The following is a 25298-nucleotide window of genomic DNA, read 5'->3' on the forward strand; positions in this document are numbered from 1 at the left end:
CCGCCCGGCAGTACTCCGAGGCGCCAGCAGGGGACAGGAGGGGCTCGAGGGCGGCATCGTGATTGGACCGCCAGACTTGCTCTCCGTAAGCTGTGCTCAGCCTTACGAAGCACCAGAGCCAGACTCAACCACTTGCGCCGGCGGGGTCCTGCTCGAGCCTGACGTGCCCAGAGACCGTGTCCCCCGTTACACTCTGCATCCCTTATATTAGTTGTCTCAATCGCCCCCGATAGCAGCGTAGCACCCTCTCTTCTAGACCTCAAGTCTCCTCACGCCACGTCTTGTGACGTTCATGCGCGTCTATCGTCAAATCCTCCCCACGCTAATACAGAAAACTCCGCGGCGCCCATATACTCCCACAGTCGCCCTCAATTCTCTTCGTACTTCAAACTCTGAGTCCTGTTCTTTCTCCCTACTCCGCCAGAGGCATACAGTTACCTACAAACCTCAATTGACCCCCACTCGATTCTCCGCAACGCCCCTCCAACAACCCCGCGCTCGCTCCCTTCACACCACCACGTTCAACAACAATATGACAGACACAGGCATCGAAGCCGCAAAGCGCAAGGCCGCAATCCGGGCTGTTGAAGAGCACTTCTCGCCCGACTTCTCCTACGTCGGCATTGGCTCCGGCACGACCATCATCTACGTCGTCGAGGCCATAAAAGAGCGCAGCACGAACCCAAACATCCTCTTCGTGCCCACGGGCTACCAGTCACGCCAGGTAGTTACCCATGCCGGGTTGACGCCCATCGCATTCGACTCGCTGCCCGAGGGAAAGATGCTGGACGTCGCCTTCGACGGCGCCGACGAGGTGGACGAGGACCTCAACTGCATAAAAGGCGGTGGAGCGTGCTTGTTCCAGGAAAAGCTAGTAGCAGAGCGCGCGAAGAAGTTCGTTTGTGTAGCAGGTAGGTCGCTAGTCGCTCTCTAAACCTTCAGATCTTGAGTGCTGACCGTCTCTCCCAGACTACCGCAAAGACCAGCCCCGCCTCTTGACAAATTGGCCCACCATCCCCATCGAGGTCGCCCCGATCTCCATCAACACCGTCCTGCGCTCCCTCCGCCTCCTCGGCTCTCCCAATCCCCACGTCCGCACCGGCCTGCTCGCAAAGGCTGGCCCACTGAAGACGGACCAGGACTTCTTCATCATAGATGCGCCGTTCCCCGTGCTGCTGACGGCCAAAGACACGGCGTCGGGGCTCGGCGCTGGCGACGGGACTGGCGGGAAGTGGGAGGTTGAGCGGCTGAGCAAGGAGATAAACCAGATTACGGGTGTTTTGGAGGTGGGGTTGTTCTGTGGCCTGGACGGCGTGCAAGCGGAGGCGTTGAGGGAGCAGGGACTGGGCAAGGCTTCTGTGCTTGGTGGGCAGAAGCCCGTAGCGGTGTATTTCGGGATGCAGGATGGGTCGGTGAAGGTGAGGACGGCGAAGGGTGGAATAAAATAGTGATGAGCGTATTGGAGAGCGACGGAGCATTTTGGGAAGATATGAGTGAATGTGATGTGTATACGTAGTGACTTTTTGTGAATGCGCAAGATGAATGGCATAGATGTAGATTCATAGTTTAGCATCAATCAAGTCAAGTTAAGACAAGTCACGAAAGCCAGATTACAATGACTACTCACGACCAGTCAAGTCACGATGGCGAAGCCAAGAACTTTTCGAAGATCAACAATCCTTGAATTCAAGGTTGATTTGTATCTAACATAATGAGTACCCATCGCTAGGAGCAAGATCCAAGCAGAAGCCGATGCTATTCAAATGTCTGAAAGCCAGGCAATGCCAACCCGCCGCTCAAAATGCAATCCAACACAGATCGAAAGTAGCTTTGCCAACAGGCAAGCGTACCAACAGACCACTAAACACCGCCAAACCAGTCGCCGGTGCATAAGGCATCCAAGGTCGGTCTGAGCCCTTCAGAGCCAAGGAGCCAAGCAATGCATATGCAATTCATGATGTAGGAGAAGACCACTGCAGCCGGAATAGACACCGCCGCAGTAAAGAGAGAAAATGAAAAGAAAAAGTCAGACAAAACGCCGTCGCTATGATTTGCTTGCCAGTGGAGCATACGCTCGAGTCGCAAGGTGATGATGTTGTGATGATCAGGAAGAGACTTTCCGTGAGGCCTCCCGGTAAGGCGCTCAAATGGGTATATCATCAAGAAAACCGGGGATGGAATAAGGAAACATGCCGATTCAGCCGTGAGACGTGGAATATGGTCGTGACGTGGACGGAGATCGTGGAGATGAGAGAGGTATCTGTGAAGTTCAGATGTAGAGAATCTTGAAGCCGTCGTCGAGACCGGGAGATGGTTTCTTGGTCTGTGTGGTGGCCGACATGCCCTTCTTGACGGTACTGGGGCTCAAGCCTTTAGCTTCGGCGATGGCGCGCTCCTTTCGAGCTGCCTTTTGAGCGTGCTTCTTGATGTCCTTCTTCTCGCGAGCAGACGGAGCCTTGCGGCGCTGAGGGCCAGTCTGACGTTGGACAGTCTTTCGACCACTCGGAGACTGGGGCTTCTTGAGGTTGATCTTGACCCGAGACGGAATGCGTTGGCTATCTGGAACGGTCGGAGAGTTGTAGTCTCCCTGATAGAACGACTCCATGTGCCAGTCTGGCTTCGAGTCCGAGTCCGAATTGTCGGGAGAAGCTGGATCCGCAAGGGGTAGGCCATAGGATCCGGTGTCGGAGGTGAGCGACTCTTGAGAGCTGTTGGCGTGGAGTCTGACAAGGAATGGATGCGGAGGCTTGGGAGCCTTCGTCTTCAGGGTGCGGGTCGCACGGCTGAGGCGACGGTCACGACGCTTGTTCGGACCGTCCGTATCCTCAGTGTCGGTGTCAGTGTCTCTCTCGACACTTGAGCCGCCTGGCGAGGCGCTGCAGCTCTTTGCGTCGATCAAGCTGGAGATTGCATTGTTGACGTTGCCCTTAGCTTCTTCAAGCGCCTTCTTGATCGTACGTTCGTCTGCCAGGAAAGGGAGTGAGGTCGAGACCGCCTCGAGCATCCATGGCTGATCATATGGAGTAGTGGCAAGCTTAGTCTGCTGCGTCTTCTCTTCTTCCTTGGTGAGCTCAATCATCTGGACGTTCGGCAGGCCGGTGTGGGGCCCATTGATGTTGCGGACGGACGAAAAGTGCTCCCAGGTCTAGACGGATTGAGTCAGCACGGATTCCAGCGACATGTAGCTGAGCAGCAGAACAGCCGGCTCGATGGTGGGACTTACGTGGTAAGCAATGTGAACAACCGGGCGCTGGCCCTCCGGCTCGTTTGCATTCTCGCCATGGACCTCGCCATGGACCATATAGGCGAATTCGCGCTGGTAGATCTTGACATCGACGCGGAACGCAGAGCTGAAGGCAGTGATTTCCAAGTTGTCTCCATACGTGCCACCACGGGCCATGGCTCGCAGGTGCTCCTCGAAGGTAGCATGGATCTGCTCGTCGGTCGGGGCAGTATTGTCGAGGGGAGCATTGACAGCGGCCGTGTTCTTGCGCTTGGGATTGCGTCTCGTACCGCCTCCAACGTTGACCGTAATGAAGCTCTTGTATACGTCGGCGTGGTCTCGCATATATGCAATGACCTTGGCGCGAATCTCACGATGCTCGCTCTGATCGCCGTACAACTGGTCAGACAAGGCATTGAAAAGGCAATTTCCTGGAAACACGTCTGAGTTAGCACTAACATGGTGCAGGAATTGGAAGAAGTTTACCGTCGCCGCGGATCTTGCTAGCATAGAGGCCAAAGCCAGCAAGTTGAGGGAACTCGGTTGCGGAACGCATGTTGGGTTGTGATCGGTCGGTCGAAGGTATTGTGAGGATTATGAGGGAGGATTGTGTGAGGGAGGAGTGTGTGAGAGAGAAGCGTAGAATATAAGGCTTTCTGCATGAAGGTTTGAACACGGCGTGGAAAGGTTTTTTAGCAGAGTGGCTGGGCGAGCCAGCATCCGCGCGACAATAGCTATTGTCGCAAGTGAAGAGCGAGTATTCTTATGACGATGCCCATGTACCTGGCCCCAAACGTAAGCTGGTACGATACCGCGCTATGCCGCTTTGGTGAGCTCAAAGACAAACGCCCTGCGACGCCGCCCGCTGCCTGCGCCGTGCGCGCGAACTGTCCAGGCTGCGCGGTCGGGGTTTGGGTGTCGAGCAACGCACAATCGTGCACGAGAGATGCAGCTTCAACGCGGGCAGTCAGAGGACAGGAGCAGCCGTCTGGAGCATGCGGCAGCAGAGCGCGCGTGGGCATGTGGTGACCGGGAGCCTAGGTGCTGCCCAGGAGTGCCTGCCTGGCCAATGGGCGTCGAGCGAATCCGGGGGTCTGAAGCCGCTCCGCATGCCACCTGCATCTCAGCATCCTCCACAGCCAAGGCACCCAGATCCCGAATTCGTGCAGACGTGAAGATAGGTGGGACGATCTGGGTTGGTCCATCGCGGTATCAGACAGCTCGTTACGTTTCTTAAATTCTGAGATTTGACGAGTCACGTGACCTTTCCGGAACCATCTTGTTGCACGCTCGACCACACTAGATTGATTGCTACAGAGGGTATGGCCTGCTGTTTATCTGCCACAGCATCCGCGGTTCGTTGTCGATGGGATCCGCGCGGACAGACAGCTGGATTTCCAAGACTCGGTGAAAGTAAGTAGCGAGGCGAGACCATATCTGGCCTGACGCCCCTAGAGTCTACCTCAACCATCCACTCATGTATCGTGGCGGACCTTAGCTGACCAATTCCTTAGACCTGTGGTCGGAGGCGCATTCGTGAGCATGCCGTCCAACATGAAGTCAACATCTACATATATATACGTCCGATTCCATACTTGCTACAATCGAGCATCCTGCAAACAATCTTGACTACAGGCGTTCTATTCTGTCACTAGCGCTTCGATTACCTCCTTTCACTCTATTAGACACCTATCCTACCATTCGAGCTCAATCATTCTTATCTTCGGTCATTCACCATGTCCAACCAAGCAGCTTGGATCAAGTCAGAAGGGGCCAATCTCACGCTCGATTCAGCAGAGACTCCTGCCCCAACCGCGAACCAGCTTCTGATTAAGACCGGTGCCATTGGTTTGAATCCCGTGGAAGCCAAGCTCCAGAAGTTCAAGATCTTTCCCATACCGTACCCCAATATACTGGGCTTGTCCTTTTCCGGCACAGTCGAGAAGGTTGGCTCCTCAGTCACTGACTTCAAGGCTGGTGATCGCGTTGCAGTCCACAGATCCTCTGGTCATAGCACAGGCCCGGTAGGCCCCTTTGAACACTCCAGCACTGGATCATATCAGAAGTATGTTATTGCCGACTCCCAAACAACAGCCAAACTTGAAGACAACGTCACTTTCGAGGCGGCGGCAGCAGCCATCACCAACCTCGCAACTGCTGTCTCTGCACTGGCTATCTCCCTTAAGCTGGACCGTCCGAATCCCAAAGGGCCAAATCCAGCCAACGAAGGAAAGAAAGTCCTGATCTACGGCGGATCTTCCAGCGTCGGCGGCTTCGCAGTGCACTTCGCAGTTAGAGCTGGCTATACCATTATCACAACCTCATCACCCCGAAACCTTGCCACCGTAACCTCGCTTCATCCCGCCAAAATCATCGACCACACACAGCCTGCCTCGTCTATTGTCGAAGAGCTCAAAGCAGCAGGCCCATACCACGCCGTCTTCGACACCATCGGCCTCCCAACAACAACCACCATTCTCGGCCAGGTGCTCGCAGAACAAGGAGGCGAATTATATGCTACGCAGCCGCCCTTTGGGCCGCTAGATCTGCCGAGTAATGTGCAACGGCATTTCGGGAGCTTTCCGGCTGCTTTCGAGCAACCGGAGAATGAAGAGTATAGGAACTGGTTTTATGGCATCTTCGGGAAGTATTTAGGAATGGGTCTTGTTGATGAGTAGATTGGGCCGGAAAAGATTGAGGTTGTTGATGGTGGCTTGGAGGCTATTCAGGGGGCACTCGATAGGTTGATCGAAGGTGTTAGTGGGAAGAAGTTGGTCGTAAAGGTGTAACAGAATTGGAGAATCGATACCACATCACCACTAGAACTGGTATCTAAGGGTCTATTCTACGTTATCTGATGGCCTTCAACTATCGACGAGCAATAGAGGCAATTCTACCGTTCTTTACATTACCCTGGCTAGTTCTGCATAATCGAGCTCCCGCGTAGGGCGTGGCCCCACCGCGATCCTCCGCAAGCCCATGACTGTCCCCCTATATAAGAAGACTCCGTTTCCAGTGAGAGTACGCAGCTATGAAAGATATTGCGCGGGCTCGATATCTCAATTGTGACGACAGCAGTTATTCGTTGTGTTTCCTGGTAAACAAAACCTTTTCGTATTCCACCACCCCGCTATCGCGAACTATCGTGCCTGCCTCAAAGTTAGGCTGGCCAGTATTTATCAGCTGATGATGCCATTTGCAGGTCCTTTCAAGACTTTGTCACTAGTAATCCCTCAGGTCATCCCAGGATCGTGCATGTGCTCTCTACATTAGAGCCAATCGAATGATGGCTGAGACCAATATCATCGTTATTGGGTAAGCGATCACGCATCCTCTGCATCAGGCATCCATCTCAATCCCATATCCTTAGGGCCGGAGTCCTCGGCCTCACGAGCACCCTGGTTCTATCCAAGCATGCAAACTTCAAGATCACCGTCGTGGCAAAGCACATGCCCGGCGACTATGATATTGAGTACGCATCACCTTGGGCTGGTGCCAATTATCTCCCAGTAGGCGAGCCTGGGACAGAGTTATGCCGCTACGAGCGTGATACTTGGGCTGAACTAGACCGGCTGGTCAAGAACGTGCCGGAGGCTGGGATTCACCATCAGCCCACGGTGTTGTATAAGCGTGCAAAAGATGCGAGCTCCGTAATGTCGCAGAAAGACCCTTGGTTCAAGAATACAGTAGCTGACGTAAGTTTCTCAAAGCAGTTGTTTCTTTTGCGTATTACGCCTCTTAGGCAGCAGATCTCTTTCTAGTCATGCCTGCTTCTAGTCACAATGCGGTCCCACCAGGCAACGACACCTTGTGTCTCTCCATTAGCACAATCAGGTCACTCTTTTTGAGTCATACACTTTCAAGCCTCAGGCAACCTTTCAATAGCTTTCCCTACGCAAGGCTTCCACCTTAGCTCACGCTCTTCCCTAGTTCCGCATCATCCCCTCTTCCGAGTGTCCTGCCGGTTGCGAGTACGGCACCGCCTTCACCTCCGTCTGCATCAACACCGCCATCTACCTCCCCTGGCTCCTCGGCCAATGCGTCAAGAACGGCGTCGTCTTCAAGCGCAGCATCCTCTCCCACATCAGTGACGCCGCCGCCCTACATCACTCCGGAACCCCCGCTTCCATCACCATCAACTGCACCGGGCTCTCTGCCGGTAAGCTAGGTGGCGTCATGGACCCCACCGTCTTCCCAGGCCGTGGGCAGATCGTGCTCGTCCGCAACGAGCCCGGCGTCATGGGAGGCCTTTCCGGCACCGACGATGCCGCCGATGAGATCACGTACGTCATGCAGCGTGCGGTTGGCGGCGGGACGATCCTGGGCGGCTGTCTTCAGAAGGATGTGTGGGAATCCCAGCCAGATCCGAACCTCGCGGTGCGGATTATGAAGCGCTGTGTGGAGTTCTACCCCGAACTTACGAATGGTAAGGGTATTGAAGCGCTCAGTGTGATCCGCCATGGTGTAGGGCTGCGGCCGATGCGAAGGGACGGCCTGCGCGTCGAAAAGGAGAAGATAGAGGGGAACTGGGTTGTTCACTGCTACGGGCACGCTGGGCAGGGCTATCAAAGCAGTTATGGCAGTGTGGCGGAGGTGGAAAGGTTGGTGGAGAGCATTGTGGGAGAAAGGGCGAGATTGTAAGTGTGTTAGGGCCATAGCGCTAGATCATCGGTATGTGTCGTCTTCCTGTCTTTTTTCGGAGTGTTAGATGAACGCGTTCGTGGAGCTTGTGGTCATCAGTGCCGCGGTGCTCACCGCACTACACCAGACAGCCAACGTATTTCCGCTTAAATATGAAGCTACAGTCCCAGAATCCTTCCATCTCCCGCTACACAAAAGAGAAAGAACCCCTCAAAATTCCAAAGCTCATTGCTCAAAGAGCGAGAATAAATATTTTTCAGCTTCTCTAGCGGTGTTTGACGTAACCTGATCGACTATTCAACGTGGATACGGTACAGGCCTACTTAATCCAAAGTAGCCACATCAACGCCGCAGATAGTTTTAAGATCTTAGAATCGCCTTTGCTCGTCCGGATCTCCCATAGCGCATTCAATACAGTTTCCCTATTTCCCCATCTGACAGTCTACAAAAGCACCTCCGCAAACCAGCCAACTAGCAACGATCACTCACAAGAGCATGTTGCGATCGTAGCTCTAATTCTCGCAAACTCCTCGCGATTCCCCGAGGGATGTTCTATCCAAGATACAGTATGAAGACGAGCTCAATCACACCTGCAAGCTCTTCCAGCTTGTTCGGATATCTGATAACGAGTCGACGGCCTTCAGACGGTGTCAAACGGCTGTAACTAAAGTAAACCAGGCTGGGATGAGTGACCTCGAGTTCGGTTTCCTGGTGATTCGATGAAGTACCATAAACAGCCGGTAAGATGAGTAGGTGAAGGGGATATCGATCCCAGCTGATTCGGGCTCTCTAGCGATTCACACGTCCTTCAGAGATTTAATCATATACGGGGGGACTGTTGACAGTGGCAAGCAGGTGTATGCTGCTATCTGCGTTCATTCCGATATGTAGTCCAGGGAGCTTTCTGCTTAGGAGGGTGGATATTTGGTCAAGGGTAGTACACTGCCGGTTAGTCTGTTGACACTCTTATGCCACTGTTTGAAGTCCTTCGACGGGTTGTCGGACTGTAGAAAAACGTAGCTTTTGCATCTGGGTAACCTCGTCAAGGCACCTCAGACGGCGTCAAGCGAGTGTCAAAAGACCCGTCTCCTAGCGCTGTATTGCGGTCTGTTCACCAAAAAGCTCACTGAAAGGGCCATCGTTTGACTTAAGAACTTTTATCTAGGTCTGTCTAGCTACCCAGGGGTGGAAATGAAAGCAGATATCTCCAAGGCCGTCAAATCTGACGCCGCCATCAGAAGAGAAGAAAAAAGCAGGCAGATTGCCAAGTCTCTCAAACGGATGAGCCCCGCCCCTCAAGACGCCTCCGACGCTCTCCGCCTGCCACAAATAGAGACTCTAGTGAGTCTAATTCGTAAGCCGCGTGAGCTGATAAACCAGGAAGCAAAGCAAACCCGAACGCCAGAACTAGAAACCAAGCCACCACCGTAGGTCAGTCACCATCAGTCTGCATATTAGAAGCCCTCAAACTCCACCAAAGCCACCCAGCTCCCCTAATCCGGCCCCCAAACAAGCTGTTCAAAGGTCTTCATCTTCGTACTCCGGGTCGACGCAGCCGTTGTTCTGAGGATCGTCGACCAAGATGAACGGAGTTCCGTCCTCGGCCTCACGCACCGGTCCGAAGAGTCGCAAGAGATCCCTCATGCCCAACTTCTTCATAGTCTTGCCGTCGTCCTCCATAACCTCGTCAATCTCTGCCGTCTTCCGCTCCTGCATGTTGATGAGCTTCTCATCCACCGTGTTACGAACACAGAAGCGGGTCATATAAGTCTTCGACTCCTGGCCATAGCGGAAGACACGGCAGAAGGCCTGCTGCTCGATGGCGTGATTCCACCAAGGATCGACCACAATGACGCGAGAAGCCATGGTCAAGTTGAGTCCAAGCCCACCGCACTTGAGCGACGCAAGGAGAATCTTCCTACTGTGGTCTTCCGCAAACGTCTTGATGGTGTTGCTTCTGGCTGTGAGACTCATGCTTCCATGATACTCGCAATAATTCCACTGTTCCTCTTGGCAGATCTTCGAGAGGATGCGGATGATGGCCAGAAACTGCGTGTAGATGATGATCTTGGTGTTGGGGGCCTCATGCAGCCAGTTCAGCACCTGCGCCTTGATAGCAAGGGTTTTGGCGCTCGGCAACACTGCATTTCCGGACATGTCGATCCAGTCGTCTGGGATGGTCTCTCTCTCGGGCCTGACGTCCTTGCTCTTCCGCGAACGTCGGGCGCGGTGCCTAGTGCTCGATTCTCCCTCGTCGCCGCTGAAATCGAGGGAACTTCCCCGGCTTGAGCCGTCCGGGTGGTCGTCCTCGCACGGCACCGAGTAGCTGAACATTTGCGCGCAGTGAGAGCAGACTGCGCGGTCTCTGCCGGTGGTGGCTGCTTCGAGTTGGAGATCCTCGAGGCACAATTGGCAGTAGATGTGAGAGCAAGCAGTGAGCCATGGGTCGATGGGTGTTTCGTGACACTTTGCGCACTTGGCCTTTTCCTTGATAGCTTCCCACCTCTTGCCACTTGTGAGCGTGTCGAGGTATGGCTTGAATTCGTACTTCATGCCAAAGCCTCCGCCGGTATTAATGATGGCGTCGCCGCTAGAGACTTCGTCCATCTCGTCATCTTCATCTTCATCCTCTTTGTCCGCTAGGTCGGCGTCGCTAGAGGGGCCTCGTTGAACGCTTGATTCGGCCGGCGAACCGCGGGGGGCGCCCTTGTTCTTATCAGCTTCCCGGATTTCCTTGATCATGGCGGTGAGTTGCGTGCGGATTGAGACGATCTGGCGTCCACGATCCGTCTCGCCGACCTCCTCAGATTGTGTCAGCTGCTTTAGTCTCTCGATATCCTCCATCTCCAAGAGATCTTGCATGGTCAACTGAAGCGTTAGTATATGGCCGGTAAGCTGGCGTAGCCGAAGCAGCATACTAGCAAAAGCTGGTTAGCATCGAGCGTCACATTCAAAAGACGAGCACTTACACGAAGATGTTAGTGTAACTCTTTTCAAGCTGGCCTGCGGAAGCAAACGAGTTGATCCGGGCAATGAACCTCTTCCTCACAATGTCATAGACACTACGCTCGACATCGTTGAACTCGCACCAATGCGTAATTGGCGTAGCTTTTGGGAGCTTCAGAATTGGTGCGCCGAACATGATGTCCTTGTGCGTGCGTCGGATCATGAATGCGTTGAGCCGGACAAGGAGCCGCTGAGTTGTATCCGGATCTGACTTGTTGCAGTAGTTTGCCTTGAAGATCTTGAAACTGCCGGTATGCGGAACGTTCAGGAACTTGAAGTACGGGTAAAGCTCCGTGATTCCGTTCATCACAGGCGTTCCGCTGAGAGCCCATTTGTGATCAGCCATCAAGCCCCGGCAGGCTATCGAGGTACGGCCGGTATGGTTCTTGATGGCTTGCGCCTCATCGAGCACAACCCTGAGGAAGCGCATGCGGTGCAGAGGGCCTCTCTTCTCTTCCCACTCGTTCACCCACCATGCCTGCTTGTCCTCGGGATCAAGAATCTCAATTGGCGGCTCCGTCTTTGGGTAGGATTTCATGACATCTGTGTACGTAGTGAGAATAATATCATGCGAGTCCATGATACTCAAGGCTTCCGTGGAGTCGAGTCGATTGCCTGCCCGCCAGGTCATGACAGCACCTGTAGCCCATGGCTGACAATGCACTTTGATCTCTTCTTTCCATTGCTCTACGAGAGCTGGGCTCGCCACGATCAAGGTAGCGCGGCCGTCTTTCTTGTCTTTTGGCGCCTTTCCGTTGATGATATTAGCAAGCATCATGACTGTCTTTCCCAAGCCCATCTGGTCCGCTATCAGGCCTCCACGAGGTTCGTCCACCGCGGTCTCTCGGCGGCGCATGAAGGCACTTCCGAGAAGCTGATAACTCTTCAGTGACGTTTTCATGCCCTTGACAAGCCATTTGCCGTCATTGTCGGGTTTGCAGCTGCCGTGGCCTGTGAAGTCCTTAGTGGCCGCTAGCAACACCTTTCTGTCGGCGCGAGCAGACTTCTGGTGCTCCAGTGGTACACTTGCAATCAGTTGCTTCAAAGCTTGATCTTTCCTTCCCTTTTCAAAGGTCGGTTGGTCTGAGCGGTCCTCGTTCCCTTCCTGGTCTTTGAAAACGTTGCTGGTGAACAAACTGCCAACGTCCGTCATGTTCGGTCCAACGTATTTCGCGGACTTGGCTTTCTTAGCCACTTTTCCACCAGCTTTGGCAGCACCCTTGCCTTTCTTGGCGTTGGAGGTGTTGCTGGTGGCCTTGGCCTTCCCCTTCCCCCTTCCCTTGCCTTTGGACAGAGCTGCTGCCTGGGCCTCAAGCATCTGTCTCTTTTTCTTCTTTCCATCATCTTCAAAGGCCTTGTACCCGACTAACATGCTTTCCATACTGCCCTTGAGGCGATCTGGCTTCGGAGTCTTCCGCGGAATTGAGGCTTGGCGACGTTGTCCTGCAGAGGAACCCTCACTTGAAGCATATGTTAGCGATACTTCATAAGCACTAAGAATTATACTTACCCTGGATCATTAGGGTCCATTTGATCGCCATAGCTGCTGCTGTTGTCCCACGACCACTGTCCGTGATTTGTAAACATTCGCTCGTCGTCATCGGTTCGCGTAGACTCCCCGACGAATAGCGAGTCCTCGTCAGTGGGACTCGACATCGTCTCCTCCTCTTCTTGCTCTCGTCGCTGGTCCGCCTTACGCTTATTCAAGCGAGCGTTTTCAGCTGATTGAGCCTTCATCCAAGCGATGTCTTCGCTCAAGGTCAAGTCGCGATTCCTTTTGATCTCTTCGATCTTGGCCTTGTGCTGCAGGAACCTGGTTGATGTAAGCTTAAGGAATACCTCTTGATAAGGAGTAGAGCTCACCGTTGAGCTGCGAAGAGATTCTCATCTTCGTCTTCTATACGCTGCTTAGCGAGGTCATCTCCTAGAGCATCGTGGCGTGGCGTGTCCTGTCGAGCTATAGGTCCCGAATCCCTACTCGTAGTCTTCACCTTCACGGCTCTCTCTTTTGCAGCCCGTTGAATCTTCATGAACTTGTCTCTCACTGTTTGATTAGTCGATGGGTTGCGAGGGGGATTCAGAATGGGTGTCCCAAAGTTCAGGGACGACCTTGGATCTCGGGCGCGTGGGGTTCCCAGCATACTCGTCCCAAGGTCCATGGAAGGCCTCGAGCCTCGAGTCTCACTGGTAGTTCTAGGTCCATTGTACTGAGCTGAATCGTATTGGTTGAAAGTAATGGTACCCGGATTGAAAGGAGTCAGTGGAGGCGGTGCCATGTTCCTATTCATGATGGTGTTACGAGCAGCTCTGGAGACCGATGCTCTCTCGGGCGCTGGAGTGAATTCAGTCATAGTCACATCTCCATCTTGGTCTTGAATCGCTAGTTGCACCGCTGGAGTAGGTGATGCAAGATTACGGGGAGTCACAACTCGTTCGGTGATCTCAATAGGGTCTTCGAGCTCTTCTTCCGGCTGAGTGTGTTCCTCGAACTCCTGCCGAGTGTCCTCTTCGGGCTCCGGCTGCGTGTAGTTTTCGAGCTCCTGTCGAGTGCGCTCTTCGATCTCCCGCTGTGAGGAAGGTATCTCGATGCTCTGGCCGAAGGTCTGCTGGTTGGTCTCGGTCATCTCTGTATCGGGCGCTGGCTCCTCCTGGAGATCTCTAGCACGCTCGCTCGCAGAGAGGTCATGTTGAGATCCGATGGACGGCGGAGATTCGCTATCGTTGGGGCTCGAGCTAGGCTTTGGTGTGTCGGAATCTTCATCGGAAAGATGGTCATCGTCGTCGGACTGATCTTCCTCAGAGTCAGGCGGGACGGTAGTGTTGCGATCTTCATCATCGTGCACCATTGCATCAATCATCTCCATCTGAGCTTGTCCGATCGCCATCTGCTCGTCGGACAGTTCGAGAGCAACAGGAGGCTCCATATTGAGAGCTCGATGGAGGTTGGCGAGTATGAGTCGAAAGACTAGTAACTAATTAGCCATCAGGTCGACTAGTGAGGATGATGGAGGCTAAGATTGCGTGATGAAGGTGATGTAAGCGTGACTGGGAAGGTGTCTTCGAAAGTGAAGTAGAGGTCGCAGTCAGGTAAGCGATTGATTTCGAGCGCCTGTGGGGATCTAGTAGGGATATTGAAGGCGTAGTGAGATCGATCGAATGCAGTCCAAACCAAAATTCCGGAAATCGCGTATGATGGAGGGTCGCTTACCTTAGCAATGGACTCGCGGTCCTGAGCGTCGTGCTTCTGGATGCCAAAGTGAAATAGAGAATGGAAGGTGGTGGATGGAGGAAGGAGGAAGGTAGTGGACGGAGGGAGGTAGTCGGTGGAGGAAAAGTCGTTGATGTAGTATGAGTAGTGGATGGATGGAGTTAGTGGGTTAAGGAAGTGTCGTTGGCGAAGAAAGAGTAGCCCACGGAAAGAAGATTGGTAGATGGAGGCAGATTGTGAGTAGAGGAAGATATTGGATGGAGGAAGAGAGGTCAATGAAGGAAGATAGTGGTTGAAAGAGGTGTCGTTGATGGAAGGTAGTGGATGGAAAAAGTGTGGAGGGTGAAGACTTATATATCGCAGAAGAATGTAAGATGGGAAGTGTTAGACCCTGATGGAGAGTGGAAGAGCAATAATCACAAGTGAGGTTTGAAATAGTGCAGAGGTGTGGAACTGCCGGAAAGTGTGCTGGAGGCGGAGACTTGATGAGAAAGTTACGGGAGCGTGTTACGCAGAGGGACAATTGTGGAGACTATCAAGTAGGATAAATCAAGATCGCTGAGGGCTTGATGTGAGGTGCGAAGAGATCTGAATGTGCTCGAAGCAAAGATTAAGGAACGCATGTCGAATACCAGCCTGGGGGTTACAGTCCTAGACGATGGCCTGTTGACACTCTAGCACTGCTTAGAGTGCTACGATGACGCTCATATTCCTCGAAGATAGAATGTCCTCAACTTAGCTAACCATGCATCTGGACTAGGTAATCCAGAAGTCTCCATAGAGTACTATTTCTGATTCCTAGCGCTGTAACGATAGATTGCACGTTCCCCACCGGGAAGGCCCTGATCCTCGAACGGCTCTTGAACATCTTCACGGCGAGGCTGGCTTCCCAGATTACCTGTCGCTATCATTCTTGGATAAAGAGGTTGAACAGCTGGAAAGAATACATCGATTTGCCTGCAGTACCAGGTCAGTGGGCAACCTGGTCAGAGCAATTTCAAACTTGCATTGGCGTTAAGTTTCCGTTGAAGCTCCCACTTTGATATGACCTAGATCCCATAGCGGCGAACCTTACATTATAAGGAGGGACCGCAAGAAGTGCGTAAGGATGACTGTGGTTTCTCTACGACGGCGGACTGCCGTGGTGAGCTACATGCAAGAGGCGATGACTGTAGATGTCTATTTCGTGGTAACCTCAGATGAGTGTTGTTTCGAAGACGAGGTCGAGTTGTGAAAATGTGAGTCGAGAGAGCATGAGATAAGATGTGACATGATCTAGGGCGCATCTCTCATTTCGAACGACTTCGTGGATATCTGTTCGTAAGCTGTGCGATTAATAAAGACTGAAATTATTTCACTGATTCTCCGTTAGCACGCGATGCAATGTTTCGGGGCTGAGAACTCTGACCTGGCACATCAAATTAGAGACATGGAGCCCATTCACGCATGAAGGCATGCCTTGACTATCATTAAAGTAGAATTGGTAGCTTTACTGTGATCCAAGATGGAAGACTCCGTGAAATCAACCCCACCAAGAAGCCCATTGAAACCCTACTGTCCGCTAAGTTGAATAGACCCCCCAAAAAAGAAACTGCCCACGCTGGCCGCGCGCTGGGGTATTTTCGTATACAGCACAAAAGAAAACAAGTCGCCTAGATGAAGTCTACTGATACACGCTCGTAACAAATCAAAACACCCGCCGTGTAGGCTATTGTTCAGACTCGAGACTGAACTCAATACTGTTCAAATGTATTGAAAATCTTCCGCCAACTCCAATGTGTTTTGGCCCTGGTCGGGCTCAAGCATTGTTCAGTTCCCCAAAGATTACGCCGCGACGCCAAGAGGAGAGTATCAAAATTGGGGTGTAACCTTGCCGTTCATATCGATCGGACACCTGGGGTCGTTTGTGAAGTCACTTGGGTAGAACCAGGCAGCAATGGCGATGATGACATAGGTCGCCATAAGTAGAACTCCCTCAAGCCAGTCTAATAATGTTAGCGAAGATAGCTCTAGGAGGACGCAATACTTACGAGATTTGCCATCCTGAATGAGGTAATTCACGAGCAAGATCGTGATAAAGAGAACTGCAATCTGGAAAGTATCAAAGTAAAGCGTCATACAAGCTTTACCAGCAATCCAGCCAATGATGACGACAAGCGGGAGGACTAACAAGGCAATCTGCATGCTAGATCCAACTGCAACACCAATGGCGAGATCCATCTTGTCCTTGATCGCGACAGTGACTGCAGTTGCGTGCTCGGCAGCGTTGCCGACGATGGGAAGCAGGATAAGACCGACGAAGACGGTGGAGACTTTGCCACCTTTTGTCACGCTCTGAATATTATCGACCATGAATTCGGAGCAAAAGGCGACCAAAACGGTAGAAGCTGCCAGACTGACGAGAGCACCCCATAAAGTCAACTGGGGATCTTCGAATTCTTCTTCTTCGTCTCCTTCCTGAACCAGTTGCGTCTGATTAACAGAGCCGCCAGCCATAGCAGCATTGCCGGCACCAATTGTGGCGATTCCACGGCTACTAGCGCCCTCCTCAATCTTTCCCGCCTTCTTTCTTTTCTCGACCTTCTGGCTCGGTTCATTGTACATCGTGGCATGGGACTTGAGCTGGAAAAAGAGATAGCAGCCATAAATAATGAGAAGCATGACAGCTGTTCCGTGAGAAAGCTCCTGGTTTCTGAAGAAATTGGCGTCGCTGTCATCGGCTAGAATGAAGTCAATACAGCTAAGGTTGTGAAAAATCAAGAATCGACTTACTTGAAAGCATGGAGTGGAACACAGTCGGGATGATTAGACTGCCGATGCAAAGAGCCAAAAGACTGGCAGCAGTTTGGGCGACGGTCACGTTGAAGAACTGTTCCAATCGGTTGACGCCTCCACAGAAGAAGCACATTCCAAGAACGAGAAGCAAGTTGGAGAGCATACTTCCGATCAACGAAGTCTTGACAATAATGATCTCATCTTTGAAGAGCGCTTGAATTGAGACGATCAATTCGACGGCATTTCTGTGAGCAAAGTCAGTGGTGCCAATCTACACAGTGGCCACTACACGTACCCAAAAGATGCATTCAGGAGACCACCAAGGGTTTCACCAGTACGAAGCGCAAGCTCCTCGGTCGCGTAGCTGAGCATGGCCGCTAGCGGGACGATGGCAATGAAGTTGACAACGAACACGACTATACCGTTAAGATGCGCGTAGTTGACAGCGAAGCCAACAGGAACCATGATGAGCAGGACGTTGATCCATGACCCGAATAAGACAGCCTTGAACTGTTGCATGGCTGGGATACTGCGAGCCAGTGCCTCCTTGCGCTTCGCGGATTTCTCTGACATAGCGGTTTCTGTGCGGTCCAGGCCTTCGTTTCCATCCTCTTCGGTGTTCTTCCGGAGTATATTCCTGAACTTCATACGGTTTCTTAGTCCCTTCTTCGGAGCGGGAACCAGGGTGTCGCTAGTCTCAGCGGATTCTTTGCTTGTGCCCCATGTCGAACTCGGCTCACCATTCGCGACCCCATTAGTTGCTTTGTTCTCAGCACCAATGTCCGTAGGAGCTTTTTCGCTGCTTGCCGATGTGGGAGGCGCGGTTTCAGCATGATGAGGACCTGGGAATTCCTCCTTCGCCTGCCGACTTTCGGCGCGACGCTGCTCTACGATCGTGGGTTCCAAATGAGTTTCCGAGACTACTCTGCCCAGGTTGTTTTCCTCATCTGCGGGACGTCTGCTCTCGTTTGACCGCGTTCGCGCAAACGGGTTATAGTTCGGAGTGCTGCCCTCCATCGACCAGGCAGCGCGCCTGGCTTTTGATCGCACAGAATCTATATTGTTGAATGTGAGCATAGTCCTAATGCATCCTCGGTGTGTTTATTGCAAGTAGCAAGAATAACGAGGTGCTGGTGATGAAAGACGTACGCATAGCGATATGAGATCCCAACGGGCGTCGCGTCACAACAGTCGCCTTGAAGCCGCAATTGCAACTTCAGCCTTGTCCGAAGAGGGGTTATCGCGAAAGGCAACCCGAAAGAAGGCTTCCGGTGTGGGGAAACACAAAGTCAAAGGTTGAGTGGCAGATGGATGGTGATTGGGGGCCAAAAGTACAGGGCGGACGGACGCCTTTATCTGTGTGGAGAAGGCTGTGAATGCAGCCTGTCGGTATCTGTGCCGGTCAGTAAGTGCAGGCCTGTAAGAGGACACAGCCCGAGCGATTTGGAAGCTGCCTGGAATACAGAGAAAGGCTTACCGTCGGCGCCTGGGAGAATGATGGGAAGAAAGGAGGATGGCAGGGCAGCTGGGAGATGGAGGGTGCTCAGCCACAAATACGTCGGGCGGCGTTTGATCCTTGTTTACTTGCGGGTACTTGTGGGGAAGAGCGTCACACCAGCCACAGCGAGGACGACCAGGCAGCGTTCAAGTGAATTTGCGTGGGCGGTGTTGTTGGGAGAGTTGTGGCTCGCGCATTGATCGAAGGGACGTCGTGGTTTAGAGCGGCCAGCGCATGCCAACAGCGTCACAGGCGCAAGCAGACGCTCGTCAGACTGCTGGGCTGCTTGGCATGGAATCAAGGTTTTCTCGGTCGGATCGCCAAGTCGCGCGGTGGACACAGTGCATGTTCTCGATGTTTCAACTGGCGCGCTCTCAAAATTCGAGGGCCCATCCTCGCGCCCTTGTCACTGGTGCGACCCACCTTGCGCCGGACAAGTGCATCTCTCGCCGCACTCCTGGCATCTCTCCAGGACACAGGCACGGCCACGAGCACGATAGACCCGAGTCCAGCGTTGCGAAGCGGCCGGCTCACGCCAGCAACACGACAGATCAGCCGGCCGACTCGGGCTACTACGCCTTGGGAGCCGTACTGGAGACGGCTGAGGCCACGAAGACCCCGACGCCCACCTGCAGAGAGTGGTGTGCATGCGGGCGGACGGGCGACGTGTTACACGTACGCTGAGTGGGTTATACGCCCTGCTCACGACCGGGATACCACTTGACTACTCGCCGTAAGTTGAGAAATAAGGTACAGAGCATTGTTACAGACATATATAATGGCCAATGATGTATTTTGCCGGGCCTGGATTGGCCCCTACAAGGACATATGTCGCGAAATAGCCGCTGTATTTGGCAAGTAAGCTCGCAGTAAGCCTTTTTGACGGGGCTGCTCAGCTGCCTCAAAAGCTGCACAGACCACAGTATATCAGTCGCATTATCCACTCCATGTGGAATATCTATGTCGGTCCCGAGCTGATGATCCTTTTGCCTCTACGTACGGAGCACGCTGTGAAATACCGACAATCAGACCGCCTGGAACCGTGACGTGGGGGACTCTTGCACTGCCTCAATGCGCAGATCCTTTTCCGCTTCCCTTGTACTGTAATTTCGCATCAGAGGCATTTGTCAATTGCAAACTCGCGTTCAAGCTGGCGTGGCCTTTGGCACAAATACGATCGGCTTTGGAGCAACAGCAGCTCTCAAACAAATCATCAGATTCCCGTAAAGCAATCAATTCTGCATCCGAACAATCGTGTATGCCGTACCACCGCAGATGGGCATAAATCAGGTTGTTGATGATTCGAAGCGTGGTTTTCTTAAAGATGTTTCCTTCATATTGAGCTGGAGACTCTCATAGTCACAAGTCGTACGATTTTAAACAACTAATGAACGCCTTCAAGTCCACAACTCCTTCACCACTTGTCATTTTAATTACCTGACTAGGTAGCTCGTATTTTCATGAACCCGGGTCGTAGGATGTACGTAATTTGCCATACGGTAAAGTACACATCTATCAAAAGTCGCTATAGCAACCAGCGCAAGCCCTGGACGCAACGGAATGCTTCGATCGCGTGTCGGGTACGCGTCACGTGACATGTGCAGCGATCGTCGGACTTGAAGGTCAGCAGCGCTACAATTAGATCGTCCATTAGAATCGGTCCATGATATTGTCAAAGGTGTCGAAGCCAAGAGACTGCCAACCTGCGAAGCTCATTGTCAAGATTCTCAAGCAATACGCTAAGAACCCCGGGTTTTCTAGTGTGGTTGTGGACCCTTCAGCCCTACTGCTTATCGATAAGATTTGCCGGTTGACGTAAATGGCAAGCATCCAGCCACCTCTTCTCTTCATGAACTCCGAGCACCCAATCTCCAGATTCATAGCCCAAGATGACGAAATCCAATCTCGACCTCATTGAAGAGTGCGACAGGTATTCCGCAGCTCCCAAATCTCCCCAGTCTCGCATTCACCCCGCCTAACGCGCCCGCAGCTTCCCATACTACCAAACCGACCCAGTCGCCTACTTCGCCAGCATTGACACGTACTACCAACTCCGCGTCGCCGACCATGACTACGCCCTCGGCTACGTGCTGCCCTCCGTCGCCGAAATCTTCCGCGGCCTGCCTTCGTGGACCTTGGACGACGACGAACGCACGCTGACGCTGATGGCTGGGGACACAGCCGCCGAGCGCAGCGAAGTAGTCATGCGGACAGTGGTGGCAATGCGGGAGACGGGACACTTCAAGGTGCTGAGCAAGTGGCGGAATGAGCTATACCCCGTCTATGGCAAGAACCGCGAGTTGCTCTTCAATGTCGAGCGGTGCGCGAGTCCGCTATTGGGCATTGTGACGTACGGCGTGCATCTGGTGGCGTATGTGAAGGGGAAGGATGGGAGCCTGAAGCTCTGGATCCCCAGGCGGGCGAGGACGAAGCAGACGTATGGCGGGATGTTGGATAACGCTGTGGCGGGCGGCATCGCTTCTGGCGAGGGGCCGTTTGAGTGTCTGGTGAGAGAGTGTGAAGAGGAGGCTTCATTACCAGAGGCATTGGTGCGAGAGAAAGCGAAAGCTTGTGGCACAGTCACATATTCCTACGTCAGGGATGAAAGGGCGGGAGGCGAGACTCGATTGCTGCAACCGGAGTGCCAGTTCGTCTACGACATCGAGCTGCCGGAGGACGTGATACCCAAGCCGGGCGATGATGAGGTGGAAGAGTTCTACCTGTGGAGTGCGGACGAGGTCAAGGAGGCTATGGCTAGGGGGGAGTTCAAGCCGAATTGTGCGGCTGTAACACTGGATTTCTTCATTCGGCACGGTATCGTGACATACGAGAGTGAGAAGGACTATATCGAGATTGTCTCGAGGCTTCATCGGAGGTTGGAGTTCCCAACTCTATGAGCCGCCTAGCCTTGTAGGTATCCGGACGCCTGCGCTAGATCGGAGACCAGAGGTTGCGAGCCTCCAAATAGAAGAGTCCTCCAAGAACGCCACCCATGCAAAGTGCCTCTCTTCCAAGCAGGCCTGGTTCGAGCCATGGACTATTCTATGTCTAGATAGCAGCTGAGACTCCTCGTGTCCAATACCCTCAGCCGGTTGTTGTTCATATCCTTTGTACGGCATCCGCAGATCACCTCTTTCCCGTAGCCAGTTCTCTCATTTCTTCAGAAGCATGTAGACGTAGTCGATTCGTAGCGGTGTGAGTTTCTTGTACGGACCGTCGATGTATAGCAGCAGCCCACCGAACGAGATATACACTTTGCTATAGAACCAGTTCTGTCAGCAGCGATCCCAACCAACCTCGCCCGCTACTTTTTGACTGCGGGATAGAGCTCACATGTTCTCGCCGGAGCCTTCCTCAAATCGGTATACCTTGCCGTGACACACGTAGTCGTACATATCAGCGAGGGTACTATCCATGCGCGACAGCTCTCGCCAGCCCTTCTCGTCCTTTGTCCCGTCGAGGTTGAGGGTGCTTGCCAGAACCATCTGCACGCTGTCTTTTTCGATCAAGGGAAAGAGTTCATGGTTGATGTCGAGCCAGAAGGTCGTCTGGCCGTCAGTCGACTCTCCGATGACGCGCGAGACGCGGTCGTACTTCTGGCTGTCGACCGTCTCGATGGTGAAGGTTTCTTCGAAGAGTTGGGAGTCGGCCATGGCGGGCAGCACGTGAGCTGGCGGCTTCGAAGAGAGATTTCAGGAGTCGCGGGCTACTGCGGCAGTGTTGGCTTCGGTTTGGGAGCTGCGCGGGCTGGCGGCGTGGGTGGACGAGCTTCAGTGTGTTTGCGTCGGTAGAATAGTTCAAAGAAAACCATAAATGCGGCGTCGCCAGCTTGGTAGCCGCACAGGCCACGTACTCCGGGGTCACAGCGTTGCAGCGTCAACTCCAAGAACATCATCGTCGTCAACCGCCAGGACATCCAGCATTCACTGCGTTCACGGGGCGAGTGCATCGTTCGCTGGGCTTGTGCTACGGTTTCCCTTACAGTTTGTGCCTGCTCAGGCATCCAACAAGTATCCTCCCTCAAGAGCTGTACTCAGCCTGGTCAAACATGGGTATGCCATAGCCCGATAGCTACAAACTGACCTCCAGGCGCAATCGGCACGACCGCAGCATCAGCCACTTCCTGACAACCTAGTAGCCAGCTTGTTCGGGCTGTTCTTGCTGGAGGAACCAAGGCCGGCTGAAAAAATCTCCTCGGCATCCATCGGATACGCCTATCAGAGAGCCTTTCCTCATATCTGTCTGGCTCATGTTGGTTGCACGAGACTAACGGAGAGCTTCTGGACTGTTTTCCTACTTGCTTCTCCTCACCTTGATTGCACAGTTGAGCTAGACGTCTCTGCCACTGCGCATTCTTTCATCCAGGCTTGGTGCTCATCAAGCCACATCGTCCTATGGACTTGCTCGACCTACTTACACAAACTCGATTCGGCGGCCGAATCTTTCGCCCAAGCCAACAACTACTGGGGAGCCTCGAGCAGCTCGAACGTCGCCAGGTTAGGAGTTCCTTGTTGCCACCGCGTACTAAAGGAACCACCCCGCCAGCCACAGATATGGCTACCGACGATAACCCAGAACTTGACACTCCCCAAGCTCCTCCGAACAATGCTACGAATCCAATTCTAAGCATTCCAGCCGACATCTTCAGGTGTGTTGCTGATTACCTTGAGCGTGCGGACGCTCTAAGGCTCAAGCTAGTCTGCCGTGGATTATCGCAGTCCAAGCTCATCGATGAGGTCATATTCAAGTATCCAATTCAATTCGAAGATGTTAGAGAAATGCGGATGAAAGACTGGTATTACAAGAGCTCTGGCCGCGAGCGCTGGGAAGCTTTCTGTGCGTCCGTCAATGATGGCAATAGGAGGTTTATTTCTAAGCTGGCAATGGGCCATTTCTCCACCATTGATGATTTCAAGTGGATATCCGACAATCTACCGAATCTAACGAGCCTCGATATCTCTAACATCAAGGACTTTGTGTGGACTCCTGCCGAGATATGGACGTGGAGTGAGCTACTCCAAGCTTGTCCGACTCTCTTTTCACGGCTCCAAGAGCTGGAAGTTTGCAATTGGTCTGATTTCTCGGCTCACTCCAGAGTCGAGTACAACTATTCATACAGCGACTACCAATTCAAGTCTAAGTTTCGGCTGTCGCGTCGTAGAGACATGAGTTCTGTCCCAAGCACCATTCTTCCGGCCTGCACGCAACTCAAGACATTGGGAGTTCGAGGGTGCTCTCGCCACATCACATGGAACGAATGGGAAATACATCAGCGAGTCTGCGTCTTTGTCGATGCGCTCGTCACTCATGGCCCCTCGACATTGACGACGTTGAGACTGCACGACATGTCACCTTTTCTCTCTTTGCTAGTCTCCGAGAACGCGAAACTGCGCAAGCTTTGCAAGATTGAACTCAATCTTTGCACTTGGATGCAAGAACATCGCGACAGCTTCCGAAGCTACAACTACCCATTTCTGACACATCGCATGATCCCTGGGACGCAGCATCGAGAAGAGGAGGGGGATTTCGATACCGGTGACTATGAGGCTTGTGAGCGGGATCACATGGAGATTGGCAACAAGGTTACCCAAGGAGTCGGCCATTCTCTATGCAACATGTTCAAGGAGCTTCATACTGCTTCCCAAGAATCTCACATCAAGCTGATCCCTACAGAGTCACTTCGTGATGTCATCCTTCACCCTTTCCACTTCGTTTCCATCCATAGACCAACGCACCGCCATGTGGAGCACCCTGACTATTCCGTCGATGAGGAGATGCAATCCGCCTTGAAGTGGATGGCAACTACCTGTGGTTTCAAGCCAATTTTTGCCTGGGATTCTCTGTGTTGCGAGTAAGTATCTGTTCGATACCCACCATCGAATTATGCTGATACAGGAGCAGTGTATTCCCGGACAACATTGATCACGCCACCACCAAGCCCAAGGCTGACATCATCTCCGGCCTGAAGGCTTTCTTCGAGACCCTGCGCCAATTGGGCATCCCGGTGAGACTAACGATCGGCAAGTGCAATAAAGAACCTGGCATCGGTGCTTCCATTAACTTGAGAATAGGTGATCGTATGATGTCGTGCAGCAATAGCGGACTCGATAGCAGCGTGTACTTCTCCGATTATAAACACCACGTCGGAGAGGGCGCAGGGCGAAAACAAGTTCTCGCTGCAAGCCAAGCACGATTCAACCTGAGCAACATCGCCCATCTCGTGGACGAGCTGATTATTCAGTACTCCCTAGACATGCCTGGCGTGGCCGGCTGGGGAAAATCCAATCGCCAGCTATCAAAGGGCGAACTCGCCCTCGTTGCTCGCGAACTAAAGGGTTGGCGGAAATTCTGGGCACGCTACGCCCTCCGCCTCACAGCCCTCAAAAAGCTTACACTCCTCATCCCACGGGAGATCTTCGAAGCCTGGTCTCTGTCTAAACAGCTCGCGCAGTTGCTTGGCCACGAGTCGTGGCAGGTGCTGGAGCTGGATGTTGTCAGCAGGCGGATCGAGCCTTCAGTCATTGATAGCTTTTTGCTGGGTCGGTATCTGCACAAGAGACATCCCCGGATGAAGTTCCTCAAGCGTGCCTTCTACCGCCAGAACGAAGACCCGCTGCAACTCAACGCAGCGCTAATGACGGAGGATATGCTCAATGAAGAAAACACCTTCGCCGAGGACGGGGAGGAGTTGGCGGACTTACCAAAGGAAGAGGTAAATCGGTTCTGGAGCGCTGGACGGAGACCTGAAAAACGGCCGCTTCAGTACAGCGATATGCCGCCTACCAAGAGGCCGCGTATAGAGTGATGGGGATCAAGGCCGGCGTTCTAGGGAAGGCGGCAAGGTTTATTTATCCTCCAGGTAGTTCATATGACTCTCTTCAACAGATTTACTTCAGCAGCCATGTTGTCCCATCTTATAGGCATATGTTTGATATCATTCTCTTCAA

General features: G+C 53.0%; 10 protein-coding genes across 10 annotated transcripts; 6 read left to right on the top strand and 4 right to left on the bottom strand.

The window, feature by feature from the left end:
• Positions 1–532: 532 nt before the first annotated feature.
• Positions 533–1448, top strand: BDZ99DRAFT_514879 (ribose 5-phosphate isomerase; the record flags this gene model as incomplete). The annotated part of the gene is made up of 2 exons (XM_033724919.1): positions 533–911; positions 970–1448. The coding sequence occupies 2 exons, from the start codon at positions 533–535 to the stop codon at positions 1446–1448; spliced, it is 858 nt and encodes a 285-aa protein (XP_033583246.1).
• Positions 1449–2269: 821 nt separating this feature from the next.
• Positions 2270–3779, bottom strand: BDZ99DRAFT_484942 (cysteine proteinase; the record flags this gene model as incomplete). The annotated part of the gene is made up of 3 exons (XM_033722675.1): positions 2270–3145; positions 3224–3654; positions 3710–3779. The coding sequence occupies 3 exons, from the start codon at positions 3777–3779 to the stop codon at positions 2270–2272; spliced, it is 1377 nt and encodes a 458-aa protein (XP_033583247.1).
• Positions 3780–4725: 946 nt separating this feature from the next.
• Positions 4726–6175, top strand: BDZ99DRAFT_458159 (GroES-like protein). The gene has a single exon (XM_033718850.1). The coding sequence runs from the start codon at positions 4960–4962 to the stop codon at positions 5899–5901; it is 942 nt and encodes a 313-aa protein (XP_033583248.1). The 5' UTR covers positions 4726–4959; the 3' UTR covers positions 5902–6175.
• A 50-nt stretch (positions 6176–6225) lies between these two features.
• Positions 6226–8293, top strand: BDZ99DRAFT_458160 (FAD dependent oxidoreductase). Its single transcript, XM_033718851.1, has 4 exons — positions 6226–6320; positions 6426–6538; positions 6594–6918; positions 7154–8293. The coding sequence occupies exons 2-4, from the start codon at positions 6510–6512 to the stop codon at positions 7862–7864; spliced, it is 1065 nt and encodes a 354-aa protein (XP_033583249.1). The 5' UTR covers positions 6226–6320; positions 6426–6509; the 3' UTR covers positions 7865–8293.
• Positions 8294–8999: 706 nt separating this feature from the next.
• BDZ99DRAFT_433386 (uncharacterized protein) lies at positions 9000–12682 on the bottom strand. The gene is made up of 3 exons (XM_033717396.1): positions 12456–12682; positions 10834–12330; positions 9000–10781 (listed from the first exon to the last, which is right to left on the bottom strand). The coding sequence occupies exons 1-3, from the start codon at positions 12605–12607 to the stop codon at positions 9383–9385; spliced, it is 3048 nt and encodes a 1015-aa protein (XP_033583250.1). The 5' UTR covers positions 12608–12682; the 3' UTR covers positions 9000–9382.
• A 3247-nt stretch (positions 12683–15929) lies between these two features.
• BDZ99DRAFT_471533 (calcium/proton exchanger) lies at positions 15930–18006 on the bottom strand (the record flags this gene model as incomplete). Its single annotated transcript, XM_033721731.1, has 5 exons — positions 15930–16063; positions 16109–16798; positions 16851–17098; positions 17149–17908; positions 18003–18006. The coding sequence occupies 5 exons, from the start codon at positions 18004–18006 to the stop codon at positions 15930–15932; spliced, it is 1836 nt and encodes a 611-aa protein (XP_033583251.1).
• A 579-nt stretch (positions 18007–18585) lies between these two features.
• BDZ99DRAFT_514885 (uncharacterized protein) lies at positions 18586–19035 on the top strand (the record flags this gene model as incomplete). The annotated part of the gene is made up of 1 exon (XM_033724920.1): positions 18586–19035. The coding sequence occupies one exon, from the start codon at positions 18586–18588 to the stop codon at positions 19033–19035; it is 450 nt and encodes a 149-aa protein (XP_033583252.1).
• A 1088-nt stretch (positions 19036–20123) lies between these two features.
• On the top strand, positions 20124–21464 carry BDZ99DRAFT_132926 (thiamine pyrophosphokinase-related protein-like protein). The gene is made up of 2 exons (XM_033712627.1): positions 20124–20281; positions 20342–21464. Exons 1-2 carry the CDS (start codon positions 20241–20243, stop codon positions 21246–21248), a joined length of 948 nt encoding a protein of 315 aa, XP_033583253.1. The 5' UTR covers positions 20124–20240; the 3' UTR covers positions 21249–21464.
• BDZ99DRAFT_458165 (UDP-glucose 4-epimerase Gal10) lies at positions 21117–22133 on the bottom strand. Its single transcript, XM_033718852.1, has 2 exons — positions 21685–22133; positions 21117–21609 (listed from the first exon to the last, which is right to left on the bottom strand). Exons 1-2 carry the CDS (start codon positions 22002–22004, stop codon positions 21504–21506), a joined length of 426 nt encoding a protein of 141 aa, XP_033583254.1. The 5' UTR covers positions 22005–22133; the 3' UTR covers positions 21117–21503.
• Positions 22134–22501: 368 nt separating this feature from the next.
• On the top strand, positions 22502–25156 carry BDZ99DRAFT_433398 (uncharacterized protein; the record flags this gene model as incomplete). Its single annotated transcript, XM_033717397.1, has 4 exons — positions 22502–23890; positions 23939–24202; positions 24253–24375; positions 24418–25156. Exons 1-4 carry the CDS (start codon positions 22746–22748, stop codon positions 25154–25156), a joined length of 2271 nt encoding a protein of 756 aa, XP_033583255.1. The 5' UTR covers positions 22502–22745.
• Between the last annotated feature and the right edge of the window lie 142 nt (positions 25157–25298).

The sequence above is a fragment of the Mytilinidion resinicola genome, assembly GCF_010093595.1.
Source record: "Mytilinidion resinicola strain CBS 304.34 unplaced genomic scaffold BDZ99scaffold_2, whole genome shotgun sequence".
Lineage (NCBI taxonomy): Eukaryota > Fungi > Ascomycota > Dothideomycetes > Mytilinidiales > Mytilinidiaceae > Mytilinidion > Mytilinidion resinicola.

Bases quoted from the DNA above. Each gene is read 5' to 3' on its own strand.
- BDZ99DRAFT_458165 (XM_033718852.1), bottom strand. From the start codon at position 22,004: ATGGCCGACTCCCAACTCTTCGAAGAAACCTTCACCATCGAGACGGTC. The intron at 21,610-21,684 runs GTGAGCTCTATC...CTGGTTCTATAG, and splicing joins GAAGGCTCCGGCGAGAACAT to CAAAGTGTATATCTCGTTCG.
- BDZ99DRAFT_132926 (XM_033712627.1), top strand. From the start codon at position 20,241: ATGACGAAATCCAATCTCGACCTCATTGAAGAGTGCGACAG. The intron at 20,282-20,341 runs GTATTCCGCAGC...ACGCGCCCGCAG, and splicing joins CTCATTGAAGAGTGCGACAG to CTTCCCATACTACCAAACCG.
- BDZ99DRAFT_433386 (XM_033717396.1), bottom strand. From the start codon at position 12,607: ATGAAGGCTCAATCAGCTGAAAACGCTCGCTTGAATAAGCGTAAGGCG. The intron at 12,331-12,455 runs GTTTACAAATCA...ATATGCTTCAAG, and splicing joins ACCGATGACGACGAGCGAAT to TGAGGGTTCCTCTGCAGGAC. The intron at 10,782-10,833 runs GTAAGTGCTCGT...AGCTTTTGCTAG, and splicing joins AGTTACACTAACATCTTCGT to TATGCTGCTTCGGCTACGCC.
- BDZ99DRAFT_458160 (XM_033718851.1), top strand. From the start codon at position 6,510: ATGGCTGAGACCAATATCATCGTTATTGG. The intron at 6,539-6,593 runs GTAAGCGATCAC...CCATATCCTTAG, and splicing joins ACCAATATCATCGTTATTGG to GGCCGGAGTCCTCGGCCTCA. The intron at 6,919-7,153 runs GTAAGTTTCTCA...GCTCTTCCCTAG, and splicing joins TCAAGAATACAGTAGCTGAC to TTCCGCATCATCCCCTCTTC.
- BDZ99DRAFT_458159 (XM_033718850.1), top strand. From the start codon at position 4,960: ATGTCCAACCAAGCAGCTTGGATCAAGTCAGAAGGGGCCAATCTCACG.